The sequence below is a fragment of the Pristiophorus japonicus genome, chromosome 20, assembly GCF_044704955.1.
Source record: "Pristiophorus japonicus isolate sPriJap1 chromosome 20, sPriJap1.hap1, whole genome shotgun sequence".
NCBI classification, from domain to species: Eukaryota; Metazoa; Chordata; class Chondrichthyes; family Pristiophoridae; genus Pristiophorus; species Pristiophorus japonicus.
In genome coordinates this window covers 61,229,397-61,256,938 of record NC_091996.1, presented here as the reverse complement: position 1 = coordinate 61,256,938, position 27,542 = coordinate 61,229,397, and the positions used below count along the sequence as shown (strand labels likewise).

General features: G+C 46.5%; 1 protein-coding gene across 1 annotated transcript; it reads left to right on the top strand.

Annotated features, from left to right (window-relative positions):
- zmynd19 (zinc finger, MYND-type containing 19) lies at positions 1 to 27,347 on the top strand. The gene is made up of 6 exons (XM_070863433.1): positions 1 to 211; positions 4,254 to 4,313; positions 7,300 to 7,406; positions 15,900 to 16,040; positions 18,139 to 18,319; positions 23,868 to 27,347. The coding sequence occupies exons 1-6, from the start codon at positions 161 to 163 to the stop codon at positions 24,009 to 24,011; spliced, it is 684 nt and encodes a 227-aa protein (XP_070719534.1). The 5' UTR covers positions 1 to 160; the 3' UTR covers positions 24,012 to 27,347.
- Positions 27,348 to 27,542: the final 195 nt, after the last annotated feature.

Genomic DNA, 27,542 nt, shown 5'->3' with positions numbered 1-27,542 from the left:
ACGGCGCGAGGCGGACCGCCATTGGCTGCGGGCGCTGCCGCTGACCTCGGCGCGCCCTCCGGAAGTGGTTGTGCGGAGACGCGCGGGGGGCCCCGGTGTCCGTACGCGTGTCGGAGGCTCTGCGGGCGGGACAGAGAGCGAGAGAAAAAGAGAGGGAGCCATGTCGGACTTCAAGCTGGGAATCGTGCGGCTCGGCCGGGCGGCCGGCAAGGTGAGAGCGGCGGGGAGGCTGGTGTCAGGCCCCGGGGAGAGAGAGAGGGGCCTGGCGATTCCCCGGTGGGGCGGGGAATAAGACCGCGAACCGGGCTGAGAGACAGCGACCTGGGCCGCGGGGGCCGTTCGAAGGGGACGGGAGCCCGAGCCGGCGTGGAGCGGGGCCCGGTACTCGAGCTGGGCGGCCTCTGCACTGGCTGTACCTCCCTCCCGCCCCCCCGGGCCCAGGCAACGCCGTGACCATGTGGCTTCGGGAGCGGGCTGACAGGACGGGCCACTCTTCCCTCCCTCGGACCGAGTGGCAGCTCCGCGGGGATCGCAGCCCGGGCCCCCCTTGCAGTCAGTCGCCGACGTAGGACCGTCTGCCGTGCTGATCGAGAGCACGCGGGCATCTGTTGGCGGTGTCAAAGGGTCTTCTGGTTGGTGAGTGCCTTGCCCGCCATGACCATGTGGAGGAGGTGCTACCTGTCATGGCCATGTGATGGAGGTGCTGCCTGTCATGGCCACGTGATGGAGGTGTTCTGCCTGCCCTGGCTATATGGAGGAGGTGCAACCTGCCATGAAAATGTGTCTCAGCCTGGTGTTGGGGCTCAGGGCACATGTCCCTCTGCCTGGTGACTGCTCTCCTGTCTGTTTATGCACTGGCATAAAGAAGGTTTCCTCTGCCAAGCATTTCCTGTTAAGTGGTGTGAATCCTTGCAGCTGCCCGCTGGGCATAACTTCTGCTTTCACTTGAGGTTGAGGTAACCCATCTTTTTAAAAGCAGTTGCACGGGAGCTGCATTGGCGCTGGCATTGCTGCCTTTGCCTCTGCAGTGCATCTTGTCGACACCAGGTATTACCCGCTGTAGGTAACTCACATTGTTTACATTCCACCATACATCTGAGAACCTTATTAGGGATGAAGTGGGTGAGTCAGACAATTTGCTTCCAAATGATAAGAGGTCTGAGTTATTGGGCTGTACTCACCCAGTCTTTAAATAGGAGACTGTGTGCTATGTACAATATGGCCTGGGTTAAACTCTGCATAGTGATTCCAATCCAGATCGGTTGGATAAAAGTTCCCCTCTGCTTTCCATAATGGCACTAGCCTGTCTCAACCTAGGTGCACTGATTTACATCTGGTTGGAGATTTTATAGACTCGACTAACAATAGCTAATGTGAGAAATGGAAATGTTGTATTGGTGTTGTAGACTCAATATTGTGTGTTGTTTTGGAGTAAAGGTCAGTTGTTGAGGCACAGTGGAGGGAGTGCCCCTCTGTAGTTGGCTGTGCTGCACCTGACATGGCTATGCTTGACGTTGCTGTTGGATGGATGTCTGAAATGGGGGAAGTGTCCTAGCCCTCATCTGAATGAGCACAAAAGAATCCTGAAAATTGAGTTGGTGCTTTGGGAGATGTGGGTGCTGATCTTGCCCATAGGCTTTCCTCGCTGAGTTTAACCGTGTAGAAAATCACAGATGCCGCTTTTGTGTCCTCCTACACTCTTGGGACATCTCATGAGTTGAGGCCATGAGTGCCCTGTTAACATGAGTTCGAGTGGTTGGTGGAATTGGTGTTGCCTGGCGAGGCTGCAGGTGTGGCTAAGGGTAGGGCAAAGGATTAGGTGCAGCACAGCAGCCTGCAGAACTTGCCACAGATTTCCGGACTTGGGATTGCAAAAAAGTTGTTGTGTTTGAGTGACGGTAAATCAGTGGCCCCAGGGGCAAGGGATGGAAGCAGGCAGACGGTGGAGGGATACATGAATGTAGAAGAGAAGAGGAGGAATCTGGTTGGAATAGGAATGGAGAGTAATCCACTGGGGGTCACAGTCTCAGAATAAGGGGCCAGCCATTTAGGCTGAGCTGAGAGATTTCTTCACTCAGAAGGATTGTGAATCTTTGGAACTCTACTCCAGAGGGCTGTGGATGCTCAGTCGTTTAGTATATTCAAGACAGAGATTGATAGATTTTGGGGAACTAAGGGAATCAAGGGATATGGGGATAGTGTGGAGTTGAGGTAGAAGATCAGCCATGATCTCGTTGAATGGCAGAGCAGGGTCGAGTGGCCTATTCCTGCTCCTATTATGTTCTTGTATCACCTGAGGTTTCTCACCTTAGAGAAGCTCAGAGCCATGGTGCGTGCTCTTGTGCTGGTCCGCACGCTACACTGTACCCGAGCGTCACTAGGACCAATCTCTGTGGCAACAATCATCAGTGCAGCAGATGGTGCAAGGAAGGCCATGGGTGATGGGTTTCTTTAGTTCCTTCCTAATATGTCAATGAACGAATTCATACAGTGCAGCAAAATCAGATGGGATTTAAGCTGATTGCAAAAATATCTCATAAATGGCCTTGGGAGTGAGATTGAGGCTGCAGTTATACTGCCTCGCTTGTATCTGTGCAAAGTGGTTTCCACCTCCCAGAGATGCGAACGTGACAGTATAATGCCAGAGGCCGATCCTAGTCTGACTAAAATGCATGGTTTTTGGGGGGGTTGGGCAGACCTGATATAGTGTGGAGCAAGGTCCTAGAGACAATGAACTCACGGTGGCATCTTTTTGGGGAAAAAAAAATCAGAGAGCAGGTTCTCCTGCCTGTGCTGAGAGAATATTAAACACATACCAGCCAGGCACCAGTGCACGTGGCTCAATACTGCCTCCCGATACTACAGATGGTTTTGTTTAACCGTCGCTCGTTTGAACAGGAGGAGCCTGTAACCGGGACTCGTTGGTAGCTCAGAATCCCTGTGCTGATGAAAATGGAGCGAGTGGTGGTTGACGAGTTTTGATGGGGTTGATAGAGATATACTATTTCCTCAGGTGGGGAAGTTCAGAACAAGGAGGTAGCATGTTAAAATTTGAGCTAGGCTGTTCAGGAAGCACTGGAACTCTCTTGGCCAAAAAGCTGTTGGGGGGGGGGGGGGGGCGGGAAAGGGAGAGGGAGAATGGGACACAACAATTGAACATTTCAAAACTGAGATTGATAGATTTTTGTTGGGCAAGGATATTGGGGATATGGAACCGAGGTGAGTAAATGGAGTTAAGATAGAGATCAGCTATGACTTGCTTCAATGGTGGAATTGGCTCGAGGGGCTGAATGGTTTACACCTGTTCCTAAAGGTGAATGCTTTCTTGGATCCTATTTTGTTACCTGCATTTCATGGTGAGCATTTTAAGAAGCTGATGTGCTGGGTCTGTGGGTGGTGTGCCATACAGTGGCTGACGGTGTGCTGGCTGGTTCTTTGTATTTCAGCTGGTTGAGCTCGGCGTTCCTTGGTTGAAATGTGGTGGTGCGGAGCCCTGAACATTGTTGGGAGTGTCGGATCGGGTGGCATTGTGTCAATGTTTCTGACAATGTGCTTGTGAATCGCAGCTGGTGCAGTGTGCAGATATTCCACTCTGTCGGGGCCTGTTCCTCAACATCAGTTTCAGAATGAATTGTATTTTATTTCTTTTTTTGCCCATAGAGTATTTTGGAGGGAATTGTAACATGATTTAACTTGGGAACTTTCTGAAAGCAGTTACTGAGCTTGAGAAGTGAGGGAGCTGGATTAACATCAGTAGAGATACAGTCAGTGACACAGGGTGTGGGGATGGGTTACTGAGTGACAATGTGAGGGAGCTGGATTAACACCAGTCACGATGCAGTCAGCGACATGGTGCTGGGGAGGGGTTGCTGAGTGACAGTGTGAGGGAGCTGGCTCACATCCCTAGAGATAGTCAGCGACTGTTGCCTAGTGTTAGGTGCTCGGCAGTGTGATTCAGTTCCCATCTCTTTGCCTGTTTATGCTGGGGGTGGATTTGGAGATCATTGTGACGTCGGAACTTGTAACCTTGGAAATGTGCAGTCATTCTATGGTTGCATTCGTGACTTTCCCATTCTGGCAGTTGGTAGTTTGGCCTTACGAATGCTAGTGGCTATCGTTGTGGCGACGGGGAATCGATAGCTGTTGTTGGCTGCCTCCACAGGTGTGTTCACTGCCTGCTTTATGTTACAGCACTGTTTCTGATGTCTGCACTGTGATTTTAACAGGAAATCTGTTTCTCTGTTTGTTTTCAGACTAAGTACACGCTAATAGACGAGCAAGACATCCCACTGGTGGAGAATTATACCTTTGAGGTAAGAAGGTGTGAGGGCAGTCTGCAGGAAATGTTACTTCCGTTGAAACAACCACTGTCGCTGGGAACGGGAGGATAGATTTTAATGGGCTGGTGTGGAAAACAGCACCTGCACGAAAACGAGGCTTCCATTCCATCTTCTATTTAATGATGAAAGTGAGAGAGTGATTCAAAGGACAGACAGTTGGCAGAAGCTTGCCCCACATTGGGCTTGAAGTTGCACCTGCTTGTGGAATGTAGGCTGTCAGCTGGACAGAAGTGAAGACCCCCTCAGCTAAGTGATTAGCTGCTCATTAGAAAGCCTTTTGATGGCTGGCTAATGGGTTATTTACTAAACCCCCCCAGGCTCTGAGTCTGCACGTGGTTCCCACCTATAATGTCGATGTGTCGCGCTTGAGTTGGTTTGCTTCAGTTCGCCCGGAATTTCCTGGAACAGTGTAACTGGCAAGTTGTACCGAAGTTTCCCATTGGCAAGTTGCGCCGGAATTTCCCGGCTATCTCATTAGCATACACGAGACCGCTAAAACCCATGTAAAACGGGTGAAAATCGGAGTTTATACGTGCAAATTTAGAGCCTGTTCAGAGCTGACGTAGGTTCAGGAAATTTGGATACGCTGTGTGGTTTTCTGTGTGGGGGCGGAACTATGTTAATATGTGGCACGGGTTTCGGTTGAGCTTTTGCAGAGTCGGTGTAAAAAATCGAGGAAATTCAGGGTATGAAGCAAATTTTCAGGAAATTCCAGGCCAATGTATCAATGTGGTGGATTTAATTTGGTATTCGTCTGCAACCACTGGTACTTCGCCCTAGTGTTGTGTAGCTCACACTATCTCTGCAAACTTGGACTGAATCTATTCTTGTACCATTGGGTGTTCCCAGAATTCAAATGGACATGGATGCAGAAATTTCACGGGTTTGGCATTGGGCTTTACTAAGATGCCGCCGAGAACAATTCTTTGAGGGAATTATCTCGCTGAATTCTAAATTGAACCGTGTGGGGGGAATGAATCCGTCATTGCGTGACTGATACTGTCTTCAAGATTGGGAAACTAGCTTGGTGATAACAAGCTACTGCTTTTATTTTGGGGTTTGTAGTGCACCGTTGGAATTCCAAACCTTTGACTTTAATGGGGCGACTGACCATTTACATCAGTTTACTTTGCAATCAGGTGAAATGTTGACTTTTAGTTTTGTCTTTATGCACGGTATCTGAGAGCTGACCAGAAGCTAGATCCCAGCATTGTGACTGGGCTCGATAGTCAGGGTGACTGACACCCCATAACAGTTCTACACTTCCTCTGTGAAGCGGTCTGCCGGCCGATTACGGCAATTTTGTATAAATTTGTGAGACGATGAAAATTGAAGCTTCTGATTGTACCTGGGCGGCGGCAAATCGTTTGTCCTGACTATCTGTTGCGGTTGTTAATCTAAGATGATCTTGTAAAGAAAAGTGTACTTCCGCTAATTCAGCGCCATCATCACTTCACTCCTTTCTGGAAACCCTGAGCTTTTGAGAAGATTATATGGCCAGTGTAAATAGTGTCACAGGAATTTGAGTTCTTTACATTCTTGGGTGTTTTAAGAACTGCAGGAGAAAGTACTGCATCACAGATCCAGGCATTAACCTGGGCTTCTAGCTGGGAGGAGTTATTGAGCCCAGCAATGAAAGGGAGCTGGATTACAGTCAGTGGACATGGTCATTACAGAGGGTGTTTCAGATTAGACCCTCCTTTTGTTTCTAATGCTGCATCTTCTGTCTGTCCCATGATGCCAGGACTTTATGGGTAGCTTGCAAATAATGATAGGCTTTCCATATAAAGAACTGACTGGTCTTTGAGCAGTTTTCAGACTGGGACTTACAGGGTTATCCTGTGTTGTGTATTGTTTTTTCCTTGTTTTACTCAGTTCCGCCTCTGCATCAGCTCACCTGCTGCAGAAACCCTCACCCATGTCTTTGTTACTTCTAGACTCGACTATTTCAATGCTCTCCTGGTTGACCTCCCATCTTCCACCCTCGATAAACTTGAGCTCAATCAAAACTCTGCTGCCGGTATCCTAACCCGCACCAAGAACCGTTCACTCATCTGTGCTTGCTGACCTGCCTTGGCAACGCTCGATTTTAACATCCTCATCCTTGTTTTCAAATCCCTCCGTGGCCTCGCCCCTCCTTATCTCTGTAATCTCCTACAACCAGTGTTCCCTGTAAGGTATTCAGCTGCGCACTGCTCCAGGGAACCCGCGCAGCCAGCTTGCCGGCTTTTTAGTGGAAAAATCGCATGCAGGGTATTTTGAATGATCCGCACAGCCCTTCAAGGGGCCATGCAGGTCCCAAGGACATTACAGGGAACATGGCCTACAACCCTCAGAGATCTCTGCTCTCCTCTGATTCTAGCCTCTTGCGCATCTCAGATTTTCATCGCTCCACCATTGGCGGCCGTGCCTTCGATGGCCTAGGCCCTAAGCTCTGGAATTCCCTCACTAAACCTCTCTTTCCTCCTTTTAAGAGGCTCCTTAAAACTATCTCTTTCCTAATATCTCATGTGTCAAATTTTGTTTGACAACATTCCTGTGAAGCACCTTGGTACATTTTACTATGTTAAAGGTGCCATATTATTACAAGTTGTTGTTCTTTGGGGAAGGGTGTGGTGGCGAGAGGGTTCTGATTAAGTCTGTGAGAGAGGGATACATTTAAGATTCTATAAGGATTTGAGAAAAGCTGTAGCCAATCCAAGACAGAGTTGCTGTATCTATAAGGTCTTGGAGATCTGGTTGGCACAAGAAAAAAACAATTTTATAGAGAAGACGGAGATCAATGAATTTTTGACAAGGGTACCAAGGGATATGGAGAAAAGGCAGGTAAATGGAGTTGATTTACAGATTGGTCGTGATGTAATTGAATAATAGAATGGGCTCGAGGGGCTGAAAAGCCTACTCCTGCTCCTGTGAATCTGCTATGTATTCTTTAATAAGTTGCCTCTTTTCCCCGCAGGCTCGGATGGAAATAGATGCCGATGGAAATGGTGCAAAAATATTTGCGTACGCGTTTGACATCAGCAAGAGGAGGGGCTCTGGGCGTCCTCTGCACGAGCTGCTATGGTGAGTGCCGTGCTGCTCGAAATTCCCCCCTCTCGGCAACCCGCTCTTGGGGAAATTTATAAGAACATAAGAAATAGGAGCAGGAGTAGGCCATATGATCCCTCGAGCTTGCTCCGCCAATTAATATTATCATGGCTGATCCGATCGTGGACTCCGCTCCACTTCCCTGCCCGCTCCCCATAATCCCTTAATCCTTTATCTGTCTTAAATTTATTCAATGTCCCAGCTTCCACAGCTCTCTAAGGCAGCGAATTCTGCAGATTTACAACCCTCTGAGAGAAGAAATTCCTCCTCATCTCAGTTTTAAATGGGAGGCTCCTTATTCTAAGATTATGCCCTCTAGTTCTAGTCTCCCCTATCAGTGGAAACATCCTCTCTGCATCCACCTTGTCAAGCCCCCTCATAATCTTGTACGTTTTGATAAGATCACCTCTCATTCTTCTGAATTCCAATGAGTAGAGTTCCAACCTACTCGACCTTTCCTCATAAGTGAACCCCCTCATCTCCGGAATCAACCTAGTGAACCTTCTCTGAACTGCCTCCAAAGCAAGTATATCCTTTCTTAAATATGGAAACCAAAACTGCATGCAATATTCCAGGTGTGGCCTCACCAATACCCTGTATAATTGTAGCAAGACTTCCCTGCTTTTATACTCCATCCTCTTTGCAATAAAGGCCAAGATTCCATTGTCCTTCCTGATCACTTATTGTACCTGCATACTAACCTTTTGTGTTTCATGCACCAGGTCCCGCTGTACTGCAGCACTTTGCACTTTTTTTTCATTTAAATACTAACTTGTTCTTCGATCTTTTTCTGCCAAAGTGCATAACCTCACACTTTCCAACATTATACTCCATCTGCCAAATGTTTGCCCACTCACTTAGCCTATCTATGTCCTTTTGCAAGTTTTTTGTGTCCTCCTTACACATTGCCTTTCTTCCCATCTTTGTATCATCAGCAAAGTTGCCTACGTTACACTCGGTCCCTTCATCCAAGTCGTTAATATAGATTGTAAATAGTTGGTGTCCCAGCACTGATCCCTGTGGCACCCCACTAGTTACTGATTGCCAACCCGAGAATGGACCATTTATCCTGACTCTCTGTTTTGTTAGTTAGCCAATCCTCTATCCATTGCTAATATATTACCCCCAACCCTGTGAACTTTTTATCTTGTGCAGTAACCTTTTATGTGGCACCTTGTCAAATACCTTCTGGAAGTCCAAATACACCACATCCATTTGTTTCCCTTTATTCACCCTGTTCGTTGCATCCTCAAAGAATTACAGCAAATTTGTCAAATATGACTTTCTCTTCATAAATCCATGCTGACTCTGCCTGACTGAATTGTGTTTTTCCAAATGTCCTGTTACTGCTTCTTTAATAATGGACTCCAACATTTTCCCAACCGCAGATGTTAGGCTAACTGGTCTATGATTAACTGCTTTATGACTGCCTTTTTTAAATAGGGGCGTTACAATTGCAGTTTTCCAATCTGCTGGGACCTCTCCAGAATCCAGGGAATTTTGGTCAATTACAACCAAAGCATGCACTATCCCTGCCGCCCCTTCTCTTAAGACCCTAGCATGCAAGCCATCAGGTCCAGGGGATTTATCCACCTTTAGTCCCATTATCTTACTGAGTACCACCTCCTTAGTGATTATGATTGTATTAAGTCCCCCTCTCCCACCCCCCCATGGCCTCTTGACTATCCTCTGTTGGGATATTTTGAGTGTCCTCTACCGTAAAGTCTGATATAAAATATTTGTTCAGAGTTTCTGCCATTTCCATGTTCCCCATTACTTATTCCCTGGTCTCATCCTCTAAGGGACCAACATTTACTTTAGCCACTCTTTTCCTTTTTATATAGCTATCTGTTTTTATATTTCGTGCTAGTTTATTTTCATAGTCTATCATTTTTTCAAGACCCCCTTTATGGGGAGTGGTACAGTGGGTTTGGATAATCTCTAACTCTGAGGCCTGGGTATGAATCCAGCCCAGGGCAATTGGGTGCCTCAGAAGGGCCCTTGTTTCTGGGTTTACTTTGTGATCTTGCTCCCAGCACTGAGGTGATTTGTTTAGGTAATGAATGCAGGGGTTGTTCTGGGGTCAGGGATTTTAGCTCATTGTTAAGGCAGTTTGCAGAGAATTTTATTCTGTGTTCTGACTTTGCCCAAGCTATACAGTGTTGATGCACCTCACCATATAGACACAAAGTTTCACCAAATTTCTGGGAGAGCAAATGCAATTGCTGACTCGTGTTTTAAAAGTAATTCTCCCAATCTGCGTCCCATACGAAGGTGTGATTGTCAGCAGATCCAGTGAATAAAGCCCCCTTTTATATTCAGCGAATAAGAGCTGGTGGCATTCATTGTGTGAAGGTCTACAAATGTATGATATAGAGCCAAGTGATTAGCATGTGTTGAAGATTGTGCTGTGAATAAGAATGTTGTATCAGTTTTACAATTTACAGAGAGATTACTATTGAACGGGTCTGAGAGAGCTAAACATTAATTTTCCTTTTGTACAACTTGTCTGCTCGCCCCGGTTGGTAAGTATCAGAGAATGTTCTGATGCAGAAATGGGTCGTTTAGCACAGCAAGTCTGCCCCCAGTGTTTTTCTCCATGAACCACCTTTCTAATCCCACGCTCCTACTCGTTCCCCGTACCCTTTACTTATCTTTTTCCAGCGAATGGCTGATTTTCTTATGAAAGAAATAATGGACTCTGTTTGAACTGTGGCAAGGAATTCCACATTCTAACTACCTTCTGTTTAGAGTTTTTTTTTCCTAATCTTTCCTTTAATTCTCTCGCCTGTGGGTTAGAGCTCGAAAGCAAGGCTTGAGTGCTTAATCAAGGCTGGCACTCCAGTGCAGTTAAATGAAAGACTCCGATTTATAGTCAGCCTTGACTCAGTGGTATCCGTGTTGCCTTTGAGCCATGAGGTCGTGTTTCAAATCCTACTCGAGGAACTGGGCATATGACTCGGGCTGACATGTTTTAGGTGCCGTACTGAGGGAATGCTGCATTGTTGGGGGTGCGGTCTTTCGAATGAGACCGAGGTTCAGTAAAAGATCCTGTGGCATTATTCGAAAATAGAACAGGGTAATTCTCCCGGTGATTAACCTCAACCAGTATCACTAAAAATCGATTATCTGGTCATTTATCTCATTGCTGTTTGTGGGACCTTGCTGTACGCAAATTGGCTGCTGTTTCCTGCATTACAACAGTAACCAAATTCTTTCTCTTTGTATGGTATTTTATCACATCCTCGGCATGTTCCAAAATGTTTCGCCACCAGTGAAGTATTTTTTGAAGTGTAGTTGCTGTTATGTAGGGAAACACGGCAGCTAATTCATGCATAGGATGATCCCACTCAAACAACAAATGAATGGGAAATGAATCTCTTTTGTGGTGTTGGTTGAAGGAAGCATGTTATCCAGGACACTAGAAGAACTCCCTGCTCCTCCTCAAATATTGTCGTGGGATCTTTTATATCCACCTGAGGGGGCAGACAGGGCCTCGGTTTAACGTCCCCCTTTGGACACTGAGGTACTCCCCAGGATCCTCTGCTGAAACTTCCCAAAGGCAGCAATCTAAAGCAAAAATAGTTATATCTGCAGAAAATACTTTGGACTAGAAATTTGTCATAGCCAAGAAATGGGTAGTGTTTTAAACTAAAAATGGTTAAGTAGCGCCACCTGAAAATCGTGTCGGCTGCATGCAAAATTCGTCCTCGTTAAAATGATTGCAGTCATGATTCTCGTCTAAAAACCCAAGCTCATTGGCATTACACTGAAAAGATGAACCAATATTTGGGGTAGTCTAAACACAAGTAATTGTCACAGGCATTTTTCACTACTTAAAGGGCAGGTTCATTGATGCTATAGTATCTCATTCTCAGCTTTGTTGGGTGCGTAGCTGCCCCAGCAAGCAGAAACAGAACAAGGAGAAATAGCACTTAATTACAAACCCTGATGGCAGATTGCCCCAGGGAGAGTTACCCAGAGGTTTTCCAATGAAACTTTGGGGCATTGGTTTTAGCAGTGGAGAGAAGGCAGGCGGTCCTTACCCAGCAACTGCCAGGAGGCCCTCACCACAAGTCTGCTGAACTACGTGGAGGGAGGTGGCACACCATGTCACGGTCAGCACTGTGCTCCCCAGGACCTACATCCAGTGCAGGAGGAAGTTTGATGACCTCACAATGGGTACATATCCCCATCTGTACCACAAGCTTCATACACAGCTCAATCAATGTACCACACCCCCAGCACTCACCCACCAACAATCTACTTAGCAACACTCACACCCACATCTCACGCCTTGTACTCAATGATAGCTATTCAACTATGGCAGGCACATGGGTGATTAGTTATTAGAATTCATGTGATATGTTTATAGATAAATTTATTAATTGTGTTTGGAATTTTTCGTGGTGTCTCTCATTTCACCTTTGCGCCCAGGAGGATGCTGTGATATGGCGTGAGACAGAGATGGTATGATGGGGATGTGATGAGTTACGGGGATCTGGGATTTCATTCATGCAAATCGGAGTTTGACGACAGTCCATCCCGAAGGCCGATTGTCTCGCTGCCTTCGCCCTCCCCTCATTCCTCCTCCATGTCCTCCTCTGCCTCGTCCTCCTCCTGAAGTGGTCTCCTAATCCCTGCTGACAAAGGCTGCGCCCTCGTAATTGCCAAGTTGTGGAGCATGCAGCTGGCCACCACAAAATGAGACACCCACTCAGGCGAGTGCTGGAGGCCTCATCCCTAGCGGTCAAGGCAGCGAAACCGTTGCTTCAATAATCCGATGGTCAGCTCGATGATGTTCCTGGTGGAGCATGGCTCTCACTGAGTGCTGGGGTTGCCAAGGGGAGTGTTAAGCCAGCTGGAGAGAGGATAGCCCTTGTCTCCGAGCAGCCAGCCGGCAGGCCACATAGTTCACATGCCAGACACTAGACTCCCAAAGCAAGCGCTCTACTTGGAACTCGTTCACGACAAACAAGCCAAAGGCGGGCAAAGGAAACGTTACAAAGACGCCTTCAAAGCCTCCCTGATAAAGTGCGACATCCCCACTGACACCTGGGAGTTCCTGGCCATAGACCGCCCTAAGTGGAGAAAGTGCATCCGGGAGGGCGCTGAGCTCCTCGAGTATCGTTGCTGAGAGCATGCAGAAATCAAGCGCAGGCAGCGGAAGGAGCATGCGGCAAACCAGGCTCCCTGCCCACCCTTTCCCTCAACGACTATCTGTCCCACCTGTGACAGAGACTGTGGTTCTCGTATTGGACTGTACAGCCACCTAAGAACTCGTGCTAAGAGTGGAAGCAAGTCTTCCTCGATTCCGAGGGACTGCCTATGATGATGATGGAAGGGTGCTGGTGCAGGTTGAAGGCATCGTGGCTACTGCCAGGATAGTGGGTATTGACATTGAGGATTAGTTATGTGTGGTCACAGACCAATTGCATATTAAGTGAGTGGTAGCCTTCATGGTTACGGAAAATCTCAGGCTTGTTATGCGGTGTCCGCAAAGCCTCGTGGGTGCAGTCGCTGGCGTCCTGCACCATGGGGAATCCTGGCAGAGCCACAGGCATGCTCGTCCTGCTTCTCTCTGGTGATCGGGAAGCCAATGTAGTCCCCTTTCCTGCTGTAGAGAGCCTCAGTGACCTGGATGCAGCGATGGACGGCGAACTACAAGATGTTAGATATGTCTCCTGTTGTAGACTGGAACGATCCACTGGCGAAGAAATTGAGGGCAACGGTAACCTTGACTGCCACTGGGAGAGCCATGGTCGCCCATGTCTCTGGTTGCAGGAGGTGGCAGAGTTCTGTGACCACCTTCTTGATGATGCAGTGTCTTCTAATCCACTGCTCCTCATTTAATTGAAGGTAGGAGAAGACCCGAGGAGGATAAGGTCTGATGGCCGCCCTCCTGCTGCGCACCTGTTCCCATCTTTCTCGGTGCCTCCCCTCCCTCCGCCGTAGATCCTGGAGGGCAAGGTCCACTGCCAATTCAGCCCTCGTGACCTTTAGCAAGTGTTGTAGGTTGAAGTTTTTTGAAATAATTATTGAGTATTGTACTTGCCACAACACTCCCTGATACCAAAGAATAAAGAAAACTCTTCCAGTAGCAGGAAGCAGCACACACGCACTTGCATTTCAAAACCCTGTCAGCTGCGAGTGATTGTTGATGATCCATTTAAATAGTGTCACTGGAGCTGGCTTCCTGCTGCTGCACGCCACCACAAGCTGTCGTTTTCTCCAGTCAGTGAGTTCATTGGCTGTAACAAAGTTGGGAGATTGGACGTCAAGTAAGTGTTGCACACTCACTAATGTCACGATCTCTGATGGCGAGGTTTCCAGCGATTACGTTACTGGCAATACTGGAACCAGCATCAGGTGGCGTTAAAGCTCTCAACGGCATTTTAGCGCCATCTCGTGACACTAATGTGTGACGCAAACCACGCGAATTTCTTCTTTTTTAAGTTTGCAGCAATAGATATGATGGACCATAACTTGCTGTGGCAGTGTCTGCCGTTATTTAGAGTTGCTCCTTCATGTTTAGAGTTTTAAATGTTTTGTGTGTCAAGTTGCTGAAAATGCGAGCTGATAATGTCACAGCGAGGGAAACCAGCTATCTGGGACCTGAGTGAACAGGTCAGGCAACTGTGTATCTCCTTAACCAATCAGATTGAAGGATTATGAAATTAACACTGAAGGAAGTGTATATCAGAGTGGGTGAATGCAATGTCAAATCAGGCACAGAAAGAGGAATAAAGAGAGGGAAAGAAAGATTGGATTCAGAGAGAAAAAAGAGACAAAGTAAAGTAAAAAGCAATGTTAATTTTTAATTTGACATTTTTAATATCTTCAACGACAATTAAAACCTGAAGGAATAAGGCCCCACATTTTGTAATAGTTAATTTTCAGTGCCAGAGCAGTTGTTTGGCAGTAATTAACACTTATCACATTGTTAAAAGGGTACTTAGACTGGAATGGACAAGACTTAACTTTATGTGGTGAGTTTAGTTTGTATCTACTGCGTAAATACAGCAACATCAAGCCATTCGATGCATGTCAATAGTGACCCAGACAGCGAGAGACGCTCATGGTGGAGCGGCGCAACTTGGACAATCGCTCATCTGCCCCTGTGCATAAGTAATGGCAAGCGCCATTAGCCTCACCGTTATTTTAACAGGAAAACCTGGGCCAATGCTCAAGGAAGTCAAAGCATACAGGAATCTGATGCAAGACTGACAACAGGACCACCCACGGTCCAGGGCCCTCCATTAGTCCAAGATCATGCGCGTAAAGCGCTAGAATTAATGGAGGATGAATTGGCTCTGTAGCATTGCCCCACTACTGCCGAGGGCTGGGGGGGGGGGGAGAAGAGGGGGTTCCAGGGCCACTCTGCACTGCAGTGCTTTCCTATTGCAGTCTGTAACACGAATCCTCCGAGCAGCTTACTACAAAGCTGTTGGGTTTTTTCAGCCTCCGTGCTCCTTTCCCACACTCTGAGCAGCCGCTTTATGAGTATTCTGGCTGATTTCAGCAGTGATGCCATAGCTCAGGGCAAACGAGAGTCTTCACAAAACCTCCATGGTGCTGCCCGTCCCACAGGTAGCAGACCAACCATTCACATCGACATGCTAATGGTACTGTGGCTGATCGCCAATCTGCTACCAACGGAAGGTGTTCTGTTTGTCTTCCTGGGGTGTGATATCAGTTAGTAGGTGGCAATCCTAATTAGACAAGGTGTGTCAATGTCTGAAGGATTTCCATTAACTGCTGTATGCTATGGTGGTCTCTGGTACATTAGAACCACTTTCAATAAGCAGCCTGCAATACATTGATGCCCTAAACCGTGAAATAAAGACGTTTTGCATTTCTTCGTGCACTTCACCAGTACGTTTTTCCCTCAGCCGACATCCAAACAAACAGATGACCTGGTCACTTATTTCATTGCTGTTTGTGGCGGCTTGCTGTGCGCAAATTGGCTGCTGTGTTTCCTACATCACAACATTGACTGCACTTCAAAAAGTACTTTGTTGGCTGTAAAGCGCTTTGGGGACATCCTGAGGTCACGAAAAGTACTATAGAATTGCAAGTATAAAGTATAGAATTTAAAGTATAGAAGTACAGCTGGAGGTAAATATACATTGTTGGGTCCAGTAAACTAGACCGGCCATCTTAGCTTGTTCTGGCAGCAGCAAGGTGCACTTTGTTTGTTGTTGGGGGTGTTGTGAATGATCGTTGGTTATCCTGGCCCCCATTTCTGGCTGGTGTATGATGTAAACCAGAGGAGGAGGAGGAGGAGCGGGGAGCAGTGCCGCGAGGGCGGTGTCTCAATGTAGGAACGATTCTGGCAATAATCCCCCGGTGGCCATGACACTCGGAGCTGTAGGGTTTTTTTTTTGTGGTTTTACCGGCTGACGGTTGTGCTTTCCGTCCAGCTGCGTGGAAGCTTTGCTAACCTTTGCCCGTTCTCTACTCGCCCAGGGAGCGGCACAGAGGAGGGATTGCTCCAGGATTCCAGGTGGTTCACATCAACGCCGTGACAGTGGACAACCGACTGGACAACCTCAAGCTTGTTCCCATAGGCTGGAGGCCAAAGGCAGAGGAGATCTCCAGTAAACAGAGGCAAGTCACAGCTGTGTATGGGAGCGGTAAGGGGTGAGTTCTAACTATTTGCATTAATGGGGTAAGTGGTGTTCACGAGTTTAGAGTTACAGTGCACTCAGCTTCACTTGTACACAGAATACACAGCTTGCCTGGGCAAACTGCAACTGTCCGAACCAATTACGTTAAAGGCAATGCATTTTGAGACAAACAATACCTGGGTTGGGCAGAGCTTCTTTGCTGTGAAGGTTGAGGTGGCTGAGGAAGCGGGTAGCTAGGTGATTGGAGTGCCTAGTGTGCGACCAGATTTGGATCAGCTGTCCCTGAAGCAGTGGACACTTTGCCTGAAGACAGCACCAAACGGTTGATTGCCCGCCCCCCCCCCCCCCAGCCATTCCTGGCTCCACGGCCGATTTTGTTTCCAGCGGATATCAGGCAAGCCCTGTCTACAAGGATCTGTCCCAAGGTGGTTTGAACTGTGCTTCTATTTAAACAAGAGTGGGAATAACTCCTAGCAGGAGACCATAAATAATAAAGCATTACTAACCCACTCAAAACTGGTACGGGAGGGAGAGCAGTGTAGAGGAGCGCCGTGCTGTTCAGGGGTGATCGCAGGAAGCATTTCTCGATGCAAAGGGTAGTGGAAATTTGCAACTCTCCCCAAAAAGCTGTTGAGGCTGGGGGTCAATATGAAAAATACATATTGAGATAATAAACTGCATAGAATAATTAAATCTTGTATATACATTTTTGTGAGGCAAAGGTATTGAGGGTTACGGAACCACAGCAGATAAATGGAGTTAAGATACAGATCAGCCAGGATCTAACTGGATGGCGGAACAGGCTCAAAGGCCTCATTCTGATCCTATGTTCCTAGAGGGAGCTTATGCTCTAGGATCTGGGATTGCTTGTTTCTGAGAAAGGCAGCAAGATGTGAGAAGTCCTTCATTCCCAGATACCAACATTGCTCATCATAGAATCACAAGTTTACAGCACGGAAGGAGGCCATTTCGGCCTATCGTGTCCGTGCCGGCCAACAAGAGGCTATCCAGCCTTATCCCACTTTCCAGCTCTAGGTCCGTAACCCTGCAGGTTACGGCACTTCAAGTGCACATCCAAGTACTTTTTAAATGTGGTGAGGGTTTCTGCCTCCAACACTCCTCCAGGCAGTGAGTTCCAGATCCCCACAACCCTCTGCGTGAAGAAATTGCCCGTAAATCCCCTCTAAACTTTCTACCAATTACTTTAAATTTATTCCCCCTGGTTGTTGACTCCTCTGCTCGTGGAACTAGGCCCCTCATAATTTTATACACCTCAATGAGGTTTCCCCTCAGCCTGCTCTGTTCCAAGGAAAACAAACCCAGCCTATCCAATCTGTCCTCATAGCTAAGATTCTCTACTCCCGGTAACATCCTCGTAAATCTCCTCTGTACTCTCTCTAATGCAATCACGTCCTTCCTGTAATGTGGTGACCAGAACTGCATGCAGTATTCCAGCTGTGGCCTAACCAGTGTTTTATACAGTTCAAGCATAACCCCCCTGCACTTGTATTCTGTGCCTCGGCTAATAAAGGCAAGCATTCCGTATGCCTTCTTAACCACCCTATCTACCTGGCCTGCTACCTTCAGAGATCTGTGGACATGCACTCCAAGGTCCCTTTGTTCCTCTACATTTCTCAGTGTGCTACCATTTAATGTATATTCCCTTTCCTTGTTAGCCCTCCCCAAATGCATTACCTCACACTTCTTTGTTTAAATTCCATTTGCCTCTGTTCTGCCCACCTGACCAGTTAATTGCTATCTTCCTGCAGTCCACGGCTTTCTTTTTCATTATCCACCACACAGCCGATTTTAGTATCATCTGCAAACTTCTTAATCGTATGCCCTACATTCAAGTCTAGATCTTGATGTTAGCACAGCATTTTTTTTCTCCGCCAGAAATTCTAAAAAATTTGTCCACGGCATTTGAGCAAATGTCTCTCGAGCTTGCATGCTCTTCTAATGCTTAGGATGCAAATTAGTTTGCGCGTTTCCTCCAATGCAGTGAGCCACTAAAGCTATGCCGCTTTGAGTAGTGTGTTCCCGGTTGCTGTGCTAATGGCTTCTTCTCTTGTGTGCAGGGAGCAGAGTCTTTATTGGCTGGCAATCCAGCAGGTGCCTGCGGATCCCATCGAGGAGCAATTCCCTGAACTGAACCTCACACGTTACTACAATGCCAACGGTGACATTGTGGAGGACGAGGAGGACTCGTGCACGTATTACGAGTGCCATTACCCACCGTGTACGATGATGGAGAAACAGGTGAGTGCGCAAGATATAATGGAGGTGAGCATTCGCTCTGCTTACTGTATATAAGAAATAGTAGCAGGAGTAAGCCATTTGGCCCCTTGAGCCTGCTCCACCATTTACTAAGATATAGCTGATCTGATCATGGATTCAGCTCCACTTCCCTGCCTGCTCCCCATATCCCTTTATTCCCTTATCGCTTAAAAATCTGTCTGTCTATGCCTTAAATATGACCCAGCCTCCACAGCTCTCTGGGGCAGAGAATTCCACAGATTTACAACCGTCTGAGAGAAGACATTCCTCCTCAACTCAGTTTTAAATGGGTGGCCCCTTATATTTTCCCCTATGGGTGGAAATATCCTCTCTGCATCCACCTTGTCGAGCCCCTTCATTATCTTATATGTTTCGATAAGATCACCTCTCATTCTTCTGAACTCCAATGAGTATAGGCTCAACCTATCCTCATAAGTCAACCCCTCATCTCCGGAATCAACCTAGTGAACCTTCTCTGAACTGCCTCCAGTGCAAGTATATCCTTTCTTAAATACAGAGACCAAAACTGTAGGCCGTACTCTAGGTGTGACCTCACCAATACCCTGTACAGTTGCAGCAGGACTTTTCTGCTTTGATACTCTCTCCCTCTTGCAATAAAGGCCAACATTCCATTTGCCTTCCTGATTACTTGCTGTAACTGCATGCTAACTTTTTGTTTCATGCACAAGGACACCCAGGTCCCTCTGTACTGCAGCACTTTTCAATTTTTCTCCATTTAAAAAATAATTGCTTTTCTATTCTTTCTGCCAAAGTGGATAACCTCATATTTTCCCACATTATACTCCATCTGCCAACTTTGTGTGCACTCACTTAGCCTGTCTATATCCCTTTGCAGATTTTTTGTATCCTTCTCACAATTTTCTTTCCCACCCATCTTTGTATCATCAGCAAACATGGCTACATTACACTCTGTCCCTTCATCCAAGTCATTAATGTAGATTGTAAATAGTTGAGGCCCCAGCACCGATCCTTGCGGCACCCCAAGATGCTTCACAGGAGTGGAATTAGACAACATTGGACACCGAGCTACATGAGACATTAAGACAAATGACCAAAAGCTTAGTCAAAGGGGTAGGTTTTAAGGAATAACTTAAAGGAGGAGAGAGGGGTCTATGGAGGGAATTCCTGACCTAGGAGCCTAAACAGCTGAAGCACAGTCACCAATGGTCGACCCAGGTGCATGTGCTGCTCTGTCTCAGAGCTTTGTTTCTGCTGTATCTATTGCCATCTAATGACAATATTGTTATATTACACCCAAGGCAAAGCTGCTTGATGGTGGTTTATAAAGAACTTGCATTGATATGTAGCTTTTTTACATTCACAAGATGTCTCAATGCACATTATCATCCAATGAGTGATCTTTGAACTGCAGTGATCATGTAGGCAAGCATGGCAATCAAATTGCAGTCTGCAAGATCACACAAAGAACAAGCGAGATGTATGACCAAATAATCTGCTTTTGAGGAAGGAATTTTGTCCGGACGACCAGGAATAGCCCCAGGTCTTCTCTGGATTATACCATGGGATGTGTATCCACCAGGGCAGGAAGCTGGTAACTACCCCATGTAACATCATCTTACTGCGGTTAATTGCTTTGGATTTCAGGTTTTTTTCTTTTTGCTCACCGTTCTACCATTTCAACCTGATGTCTCACTCCCAGTCCCAGCCTTTGGCTTCTTCACAGAAGCTACTCAGCAATGGCGTAGAATGAATCGGCAGGTAGTGACTCCAGCACTACGAGCTGGGCAGTCAGTAACTTCTCTGTCTAATAACCCGAACACCGCCCCCAGTGTCCAATTGAAGCGGGTGGGTCAGCGCAGTCGGTGTGCTTGGGCTTTTAAGGCACTGCCTTCTGGTTGATGGACCAAATGTTCGTCTGCTTGATCTTTCAAACCATGCCCAACTATGCTGACTTAAAGAATGGGAAATGGATACAGGTCGTACCATTATTTCCATCTCCATAACAACTCCCGTCTCCGCCCTTGCCGTAGTTCATCCGCTGCTGAAACCCTCATCCATGCCTTTGTTACTTCTAGCTTGACTATCCCGTTCACCCATCACCGCTGTGCTCGCTGACCTATATTAGCTCCCGGTTAACTAACGCCTCGATTTTATAATCCTCATTCTTGTTTTCAAATCCCTCCATGGCCTTGCCCTCCCTATCTCCGTAATCTCCTTCTGTCCCACAACAACCCTCCCCGATCCGAGATATCTGCGCTCCTCTAATTCTGACACCTTGAGCATCCCTGATTATACGGGGGTGTGATAGTTTAGTGGTAATGTTACTGGATTCATAATCCAGAGGCCTGAAGTAATCATCCGGAGATGAGAGTTCAGATCCCACCACGGGAGCTGTGGAATTTAAATAAATCTGGAAATAAAAAGTTAGTGTCATCTCACTCCTTGGACCTGGGTTTGAAGCTAGCCCAGCCTGATGTGCTGAAAGTCTTCTTCCCTCCCCACCCCAGTCTGCTGGCTGGAGGGCCTTTGTGTTGATTGGTTATGGGCAGGCTCACCTCAGTATTCATGGTAATGTTCCCTTTAAGCTGCGCAGATGCACAACGCGCTGGAGCTCCCGTGCAGCCGGTTCACTCGCATTTAAGTGGGAAAAAAACGCAAATTTTGAATGGCAACCCGTTAAAGGGGCTGCATGGCCCCCAATAAATTAGAGGGAAAATTAGTGGGTGTGAGGCTGAAGCATAATTCAGCCATGAATTGCACAACACTGGTGGACTAAAGGCACATGGGTGATTGGTTTGGAAAACAAAATCACATTGGGAAGGTAGTAGATTTGTAGAGGTTGGGGCATGGTAGAAGGAGATTTACTCTACTTATACTTTTTTTTTAAATGTCGCTGGTAAGGTTGCTATTTATTGCCCATCCCTAGTTGGGGCTATCTTCTTGAACCTCTGCAGTCCATATTTTTAAAGGTTTGATACAACTGAGTGATAAAACGGAAAAGAGTGACTAAAGTAAATGTTGGTCCCTTAGAAGATGAAAAGGGGGATTTAATAATGGGAAATGTGGAAATGGCTGAGACCTTAAACAATTATTTTGCTTCCGTCTTCACAGTGGAAGACACAAAAACCATGCCAAAAATTGCTGGTCATAGGAATGTGGGAAGGGAGGACCTTGAGATGATCACTATCACTAGGGAGGTAGTGCTGGACAGACTAATGGGACTGAAGGTAGACAAGTCCCCTGGTCCTGATGAAATGCATCCCAGGGTATTAAAAGAGATGGCGGAAGTTATAGCAGATGCATTTGTTATAATCTACCAAAATTCTCTGGACTCTGGGGAGGTACCAGCAGATTGGAGAGCAGCTAATGTAACGCCTCTGTTTAAAAAAGGGGGCAGGCAAAAGGCAGGTAACTATAGGCCAGTAAGTTTAACATCTGTAGTGGGGAAAATGCTTGAAACTATTATTAAGGAAGAAATAGCGGGACATCTGGATAGGAATAGTGCAATCAAGCAGACGCAGCATGGATTCATGAAAGGGAAATCATGTTTAACTAACTTACTGTAATTCTTTGAGGATATAACGAGCATGGTGGATAGAGGTGTACCGATGGATGTGGTGTATTTGGATTTCCAAAAGGCATTCGATAAGGTGCCACACAAAAGGTTACTGCAGAAGATAAAGGTACGCGGAGTCAGAGGAAATGTATTAGCATGGATAGAGAATTGGCTGGCGAACAGAAAGCAGAGAGTCGGGATAAATGGGTCCTTTTTCCGGTTGGAAATCAGTGGTTAGTGGTGTGCCACAGGGATCAGTACTGGGACCACAACTGTACAATATACATAGATGACCTAGAAGAGGGGACAGAGTGTAGTGCAACAAAATTTGCAGATGACACTAAGATTAGTGGGAAAGCGGGTTGTGTAGAGGACTCAGGCTTCAAGGAGATTTGGATAGGTTAAGCGAATGGGCTAAGGTTTGGCAGATGGAATACAATGTCTGAAAGTGTGAGGTCATCCACCTTGGGGGAAAAAAACAGTAAAAAGGAAAATTATTTGAATGGGGAGAAATTACAACATGCTGTGGTGCAGAGGAACCTGGGGATCCTTGTGCATGAAACTCCTTGTGCATGAAACTCTTTTGGAGTCCTTGTGCATGAATCCCAAAAGTTTAGTTTGCAGGTGCAGCAGGTAATCAGGAAGGCGAATGGACTGTTGGCCTTCATTGCGAAAGGGATAGAGTACAAAAGCAGGGAGGTGTTGCTGCAACTGTATAACTGTAAGGCCGCACTGGAGTACTGCGTGCAGTTTTGGTCACCTTACTTAGGAAGGATATACTAGCTTTGGAAGGGGTACAGAGACGATTCACTAGGCTGATTCGAGAAATGAGGGGGTTACCTTATGATGATAGATTGAGTAGACTGGGTCTTTACTCCTTGGAGTTCAGAAGGATGAGGGGTGATCTTATAGAAACATTTAAAATCATGAAAGGGATAGACAAGATAGAGGCAGAGAGGTTGTTTCCATTGGTGGGGGAGACTAGAACTAGGGGGCACAGCCTCAAAATACGGAGGAGCCAATTTAAAACCGAGTTGAGAAAGAATTTCTTCTTCCAGAGGGTTGTGAATCTGTGGAATTCTCTGCCCATGGAAGCAGTTGAGGCTGGCTCATTGAATGTTTTCAAGTCAAAGATGGATAGATTTTTAAGCAATAAGGGAATTAAGGGTTACGGGGAGAGGGCGGGTAAGTGGAGCTGAGTTCCCGACCAGATCAGCCATGATCTTATTGAATGGCGGAGCAGGCTCGAGGGGCTAGATGGCCTACTCCTGTTCCTAATTCTTATGTTCTTATGACTTGCTGGGACACTTCAGGTCAATTAAGAGTCAACCATGTTGGTGTTTGACTGGAGATATAGGCGCAGACTGGGTAAGGGCGGCAGATTTCCTTCTCTAAAGGACATTAGTGAGCCAGTGGATTTTTACAACAATCCAATAACTTCCGGATTTTTTGGTTAAACGGAATTCAACTTCTTAAACTGCCGTGGTGAAATTTGGCCTTGCGTTCTCTGGATTATTGGTCCCGGCCTTTAGATTACCAGTCCAGTGATGTACCAAGTAATGCAGTGGTTGTGGCTGATGTTGACGTTGGTTTGTAAGAATTGTTCTGATCCCACTGGTGATGTAACTCAGCCTGTTGGATTGTTGCACTCCTTATTCCTGGGCGGGGGGACGGGCGAGATGGCAACCAGCAGACAAATAGCCTGTAAGTAGCAGCTGTCTAAATTGGGAGTGACCACGTCATTTAGGTACCAGAGAGGCTATTGGAACGTGTGAACTGTCAACCCAGCTAGAGTATTTAAAAAGAAAATGTCTGCTCTGATGAGGCTGCATGGCCACCCTGTTTACATGGGAATTACAGCACAGATCACAGATCCCTATGCACTTCAGTAACAATTGATCTCAATGGAACAATATTAGCCAAGTGATCAGATTGCAGCGTTTCTCGCCGCCTGTTTCCTTTTTACTGACACTTTTTTTGTCAATGTTTCAGCTGCGCGAATTCAACATCTGTGGCCGTTGCCAGGTGGCGCGATACTGCGGCTCCCAGTGCCAGCAAAAGGACTGGCCCGCCCACAAGAAGCATTGCCATGAGAAGAGGCGCCCGCTGCAGCAGGAACTCGAGCCGGAGCGATGACCCTTCCCGCCCCCCTGCCCCTCCTCACCCTCGCCCCGCATGCTTTCGCCATGGATCAACGGTGGCGTCAGTTTTGTTTTGCACAATTCAGACTGGACATAAAGTTCCCTAAGCACTGAGGAAGAACAAAAAAAAAACCAGAACGGACTTGAGGAGGTCTCTGTGAGAAGAGGGGGCTGGGGCTTCCCTTCCTACGCTCGATCGCAAACGAAGACTACGGAGATTCCTTGCCGGAAGCTTCTGTTTCTATTTATATGTTGATATGTATTTGAACAAAATCTTATGTACAGTTTTTTATGTTGTAAAATCTGATCTGTTTGAAGTTCGGTGATAACGTGTAGCTGAACAGAGTTACCTAAAAAAAAAAAGAGATTTGCTCCGGTAGCATTATGTGACTCTGGGACAGCTTGCTGCTAATGTGATTATAGAAAAGAAGGAAAAAAAAGACCCAGCTTACTGTGCGTTCCAGGGATTACACTAACGCCAGGTCTCTGGATCTTGTCCACTTGACGAGGAGAGAAAATGGACAAAATGAAAACATTTTAGCCTTGTACAGGAAAGAGAACTGATTGATTGTTCGGTTATAGTGACGGCTGCGGAGAGTGAGCGGGTTTCACAATAAGCATCTTTGCAATTTCATTCTTGTTAACCCAGTTCGAGCACACTACACAGTCTGCCATTTCCTGACTTAGCGCCGGAGGTTAAGTTCAACGTAGCACAGGTCAAAGCTTTGGGTGTGGTGGTGCTTTAAATCAGTATTTTTTCCAAGTCATATCAGACCTATCGGGAACACAATCGTTAGCTAAGTTATTCCCAGTTTTAATTCAAGACCTACATGAGGCACATAGTTTTTAAGGGCACGGCGGGTATTGAGTTATGGTACAGTTCATCCACTTGGTGATGTGTGTTTTTTTAAATGTGTGTTTGTGTGTGGTTATGCTGGGAAGTTGGTGCAGAATGTTCCTTGTTAGTGTATGGGTGGGTGGGTAAAATTGATAACTGGTCAGGGCTCCTTCACCAAGGGCATTTCTCGAATTAAAATCGAGGTCCCGGAGGTAGGATTCGGTTCGGGTGCACAGTACCATTCAGTGCTCTGTTGCATTTACAGATGTTGTCCTCAATTCCCTCCGCTGTCCCATGCAGCACAGTGACTGCATGGCTGGGTGCCTAAGTAGCGTGTGTATGCTGCCGAAGCTTCTGATTTTTGCCCTGGACTCCTTCCCCGGCCCCTCCCAAAGAATGTCTGGTCCAGGTCAGCACGATCTCAGCAGGCAGCCACAAGGCACTGCTGTGACTTGGCCTCCGTGAAGCTGATGTGTCCCTCTTTAGGAAGTAGACCAAGAAAGTCGGGTGACTTGTGGGCAAATACACGTTCCTTACACTGCTGGGTGTTCACTTGTGCCTGCTCCTCTGGACAGCAAGCCAACCTGAAGTCAATAGGGGTTTTAGGGTGTAATTTTAACACAGCACGAGAAATCATATTTAACTTTTGACATATTTACAAGTGCTAAGTATATTTTTTTATATTAGTAAGTTATTTTCATTGGAGTCAGCAGACGGCTGGTATCCAGCTTGAAACACCTGCTGGGCAAAAAAATCCACTTTGCTCGAGAGCGTGAGGGTCTTGTGCATGCCTCAGTTGGGTGGGTTCCACAGTAAGTGGTAGAAGGGTACACCTTGCCCCTTGTAGCATTAATTGTACACCCTGTGAGCAATTTTAAACTAAGACCTAAAATGTTTTCCCTGCAATCGATAAGAGGCAAAACTTCAATCGTGACCCGGGACTTAATAAATACTTGCACAAGTTAACAGTCTCCTTGCCTTTCTGCTGCAACTTTTTCTGGGTGGGGAGGGAGGGCTATTGAAGTATACCGGACAAGCAGAGACCTATGAACTAACTTGAAAGCTGCTGTACCTGTGTGCATGTTTTAAATGGGCTGCTGTTAATGTGTCGTGCCGTCGCTGCGCCAAACTTTGCTTTTCTCGGCAGAAGTCCAGGCTCGCGCTCTCCTTGTAAGATTCCGATACCTGTTCTATGTGTAGTGGAACTCCGTGAATCTGAGCTGCTGCATTCTCTCTCTTTCTCCCCCCAGCCCAACCTGCCAACTGAGATACTGCAGTGGAGTTTACGGTAGTTAGAAAGCTTCGGATGTTTGTTGCGGGCAGTCCGCACAGGTTGATCAGTATAGTATTGTCCCTCTTGTTTTAATGCAGCTTCCTTCTCGTTAGAAGGTGGGTTTAGCATGGTGCTGTCTCCACTAAATGTAAAACGTGAACCTCTTTATGGATCAGTACCCTGGAGGACATGTTCAGCTTTTTTTTGAGGTTGGGTTTGGTGATGTCTTTTATAATTTATGATGTGTTTTTAACCAAAGTGGCAGACCATATGGTTTAGGTTGTCGTTCCCCTTCCTGTCTCTTCCAGTTACCCAAAGTATGTTTTCAATCTCTTAACTGTGTCATTTCCTTCCTTCCCCTCATAAAGCAAATTACATTACCAACCTGCAACTATCCAAACCAGTTTGTATCTGGGTCCTATGGATAATCTGAAGGATATGGCAGTGTAACTAAGATGTGTGACTGCGACTGATTGGTGGGGTTCATCCCATCTCTGTGGTGGCCATTGAGCAGAAATTGCCCCGGCTTTCATGTATGGGATCCATTTCATTGCAGCTGTTTGTAATAGTTGTACAAAGTAGACTTTCTTTTGCATTTTCTATAAACGGACATGTAATTGAACTGTGCTCTTGCTGGTTGGGGTATTTCACACCAAGTCTAAACGCTGTGGTGTGCTGTTGGATAAAATTATATTTAGTCACCACTTTAGGGACTCCCAAGTTGTGAAAAATGTTTTTAAAAAATGGATACAGTGTGAGAATAATGTCCATTCAGATTTAACCTCTCCCCAGAAACAAAAGTTTTCAATCTTATTTGGTCTACACCATTGTTTTGTGTGTAATTTGAGACACATTGGTCTAAATTATATCTAGTCCGCTTCTTCCACCGATTTCCCCTCCAGTAGTTTGTAACTGTACTGATTGCCAAGTGGCTCCATGATGGATCACGATGACTGTTTTGATGATATGGCCAGCTCTCTAGTATTGAGCTGTTCCCAGCACAGTCATACGTAATGGTGTTTAACCACAGGGCAGACTTGCAAAGAGCCCTGAAAATGCGACGATGCTGTTACAATCCTAATTAACAATGTTGTGTGGTCAGTTGCAAAAATGCAGAACACTAGCCACTGCGGTGTTGCTGTGCCCCCAGTTTGTTTCATGCACTGAATACAGTATCTTGCCTGTATTTAAAATTGTTAAATAAAGCTGAATCAAATTTCTGATTGTGCAAACTGGTGTGTTAATCATATATGTTTGATGAATGTGGCCTTTCAACTCTTGGGGCCTATGTTCAAATGGCTGATTTCCAGGTGTAGATGGGAGCAGGAAGGGCATAAACAGGCTGAGTCTGAATTATGGCGTATGGAATTCGATGTGAGGTCATCTACTTTGGATCCGAGGGAAACAACTAGGAA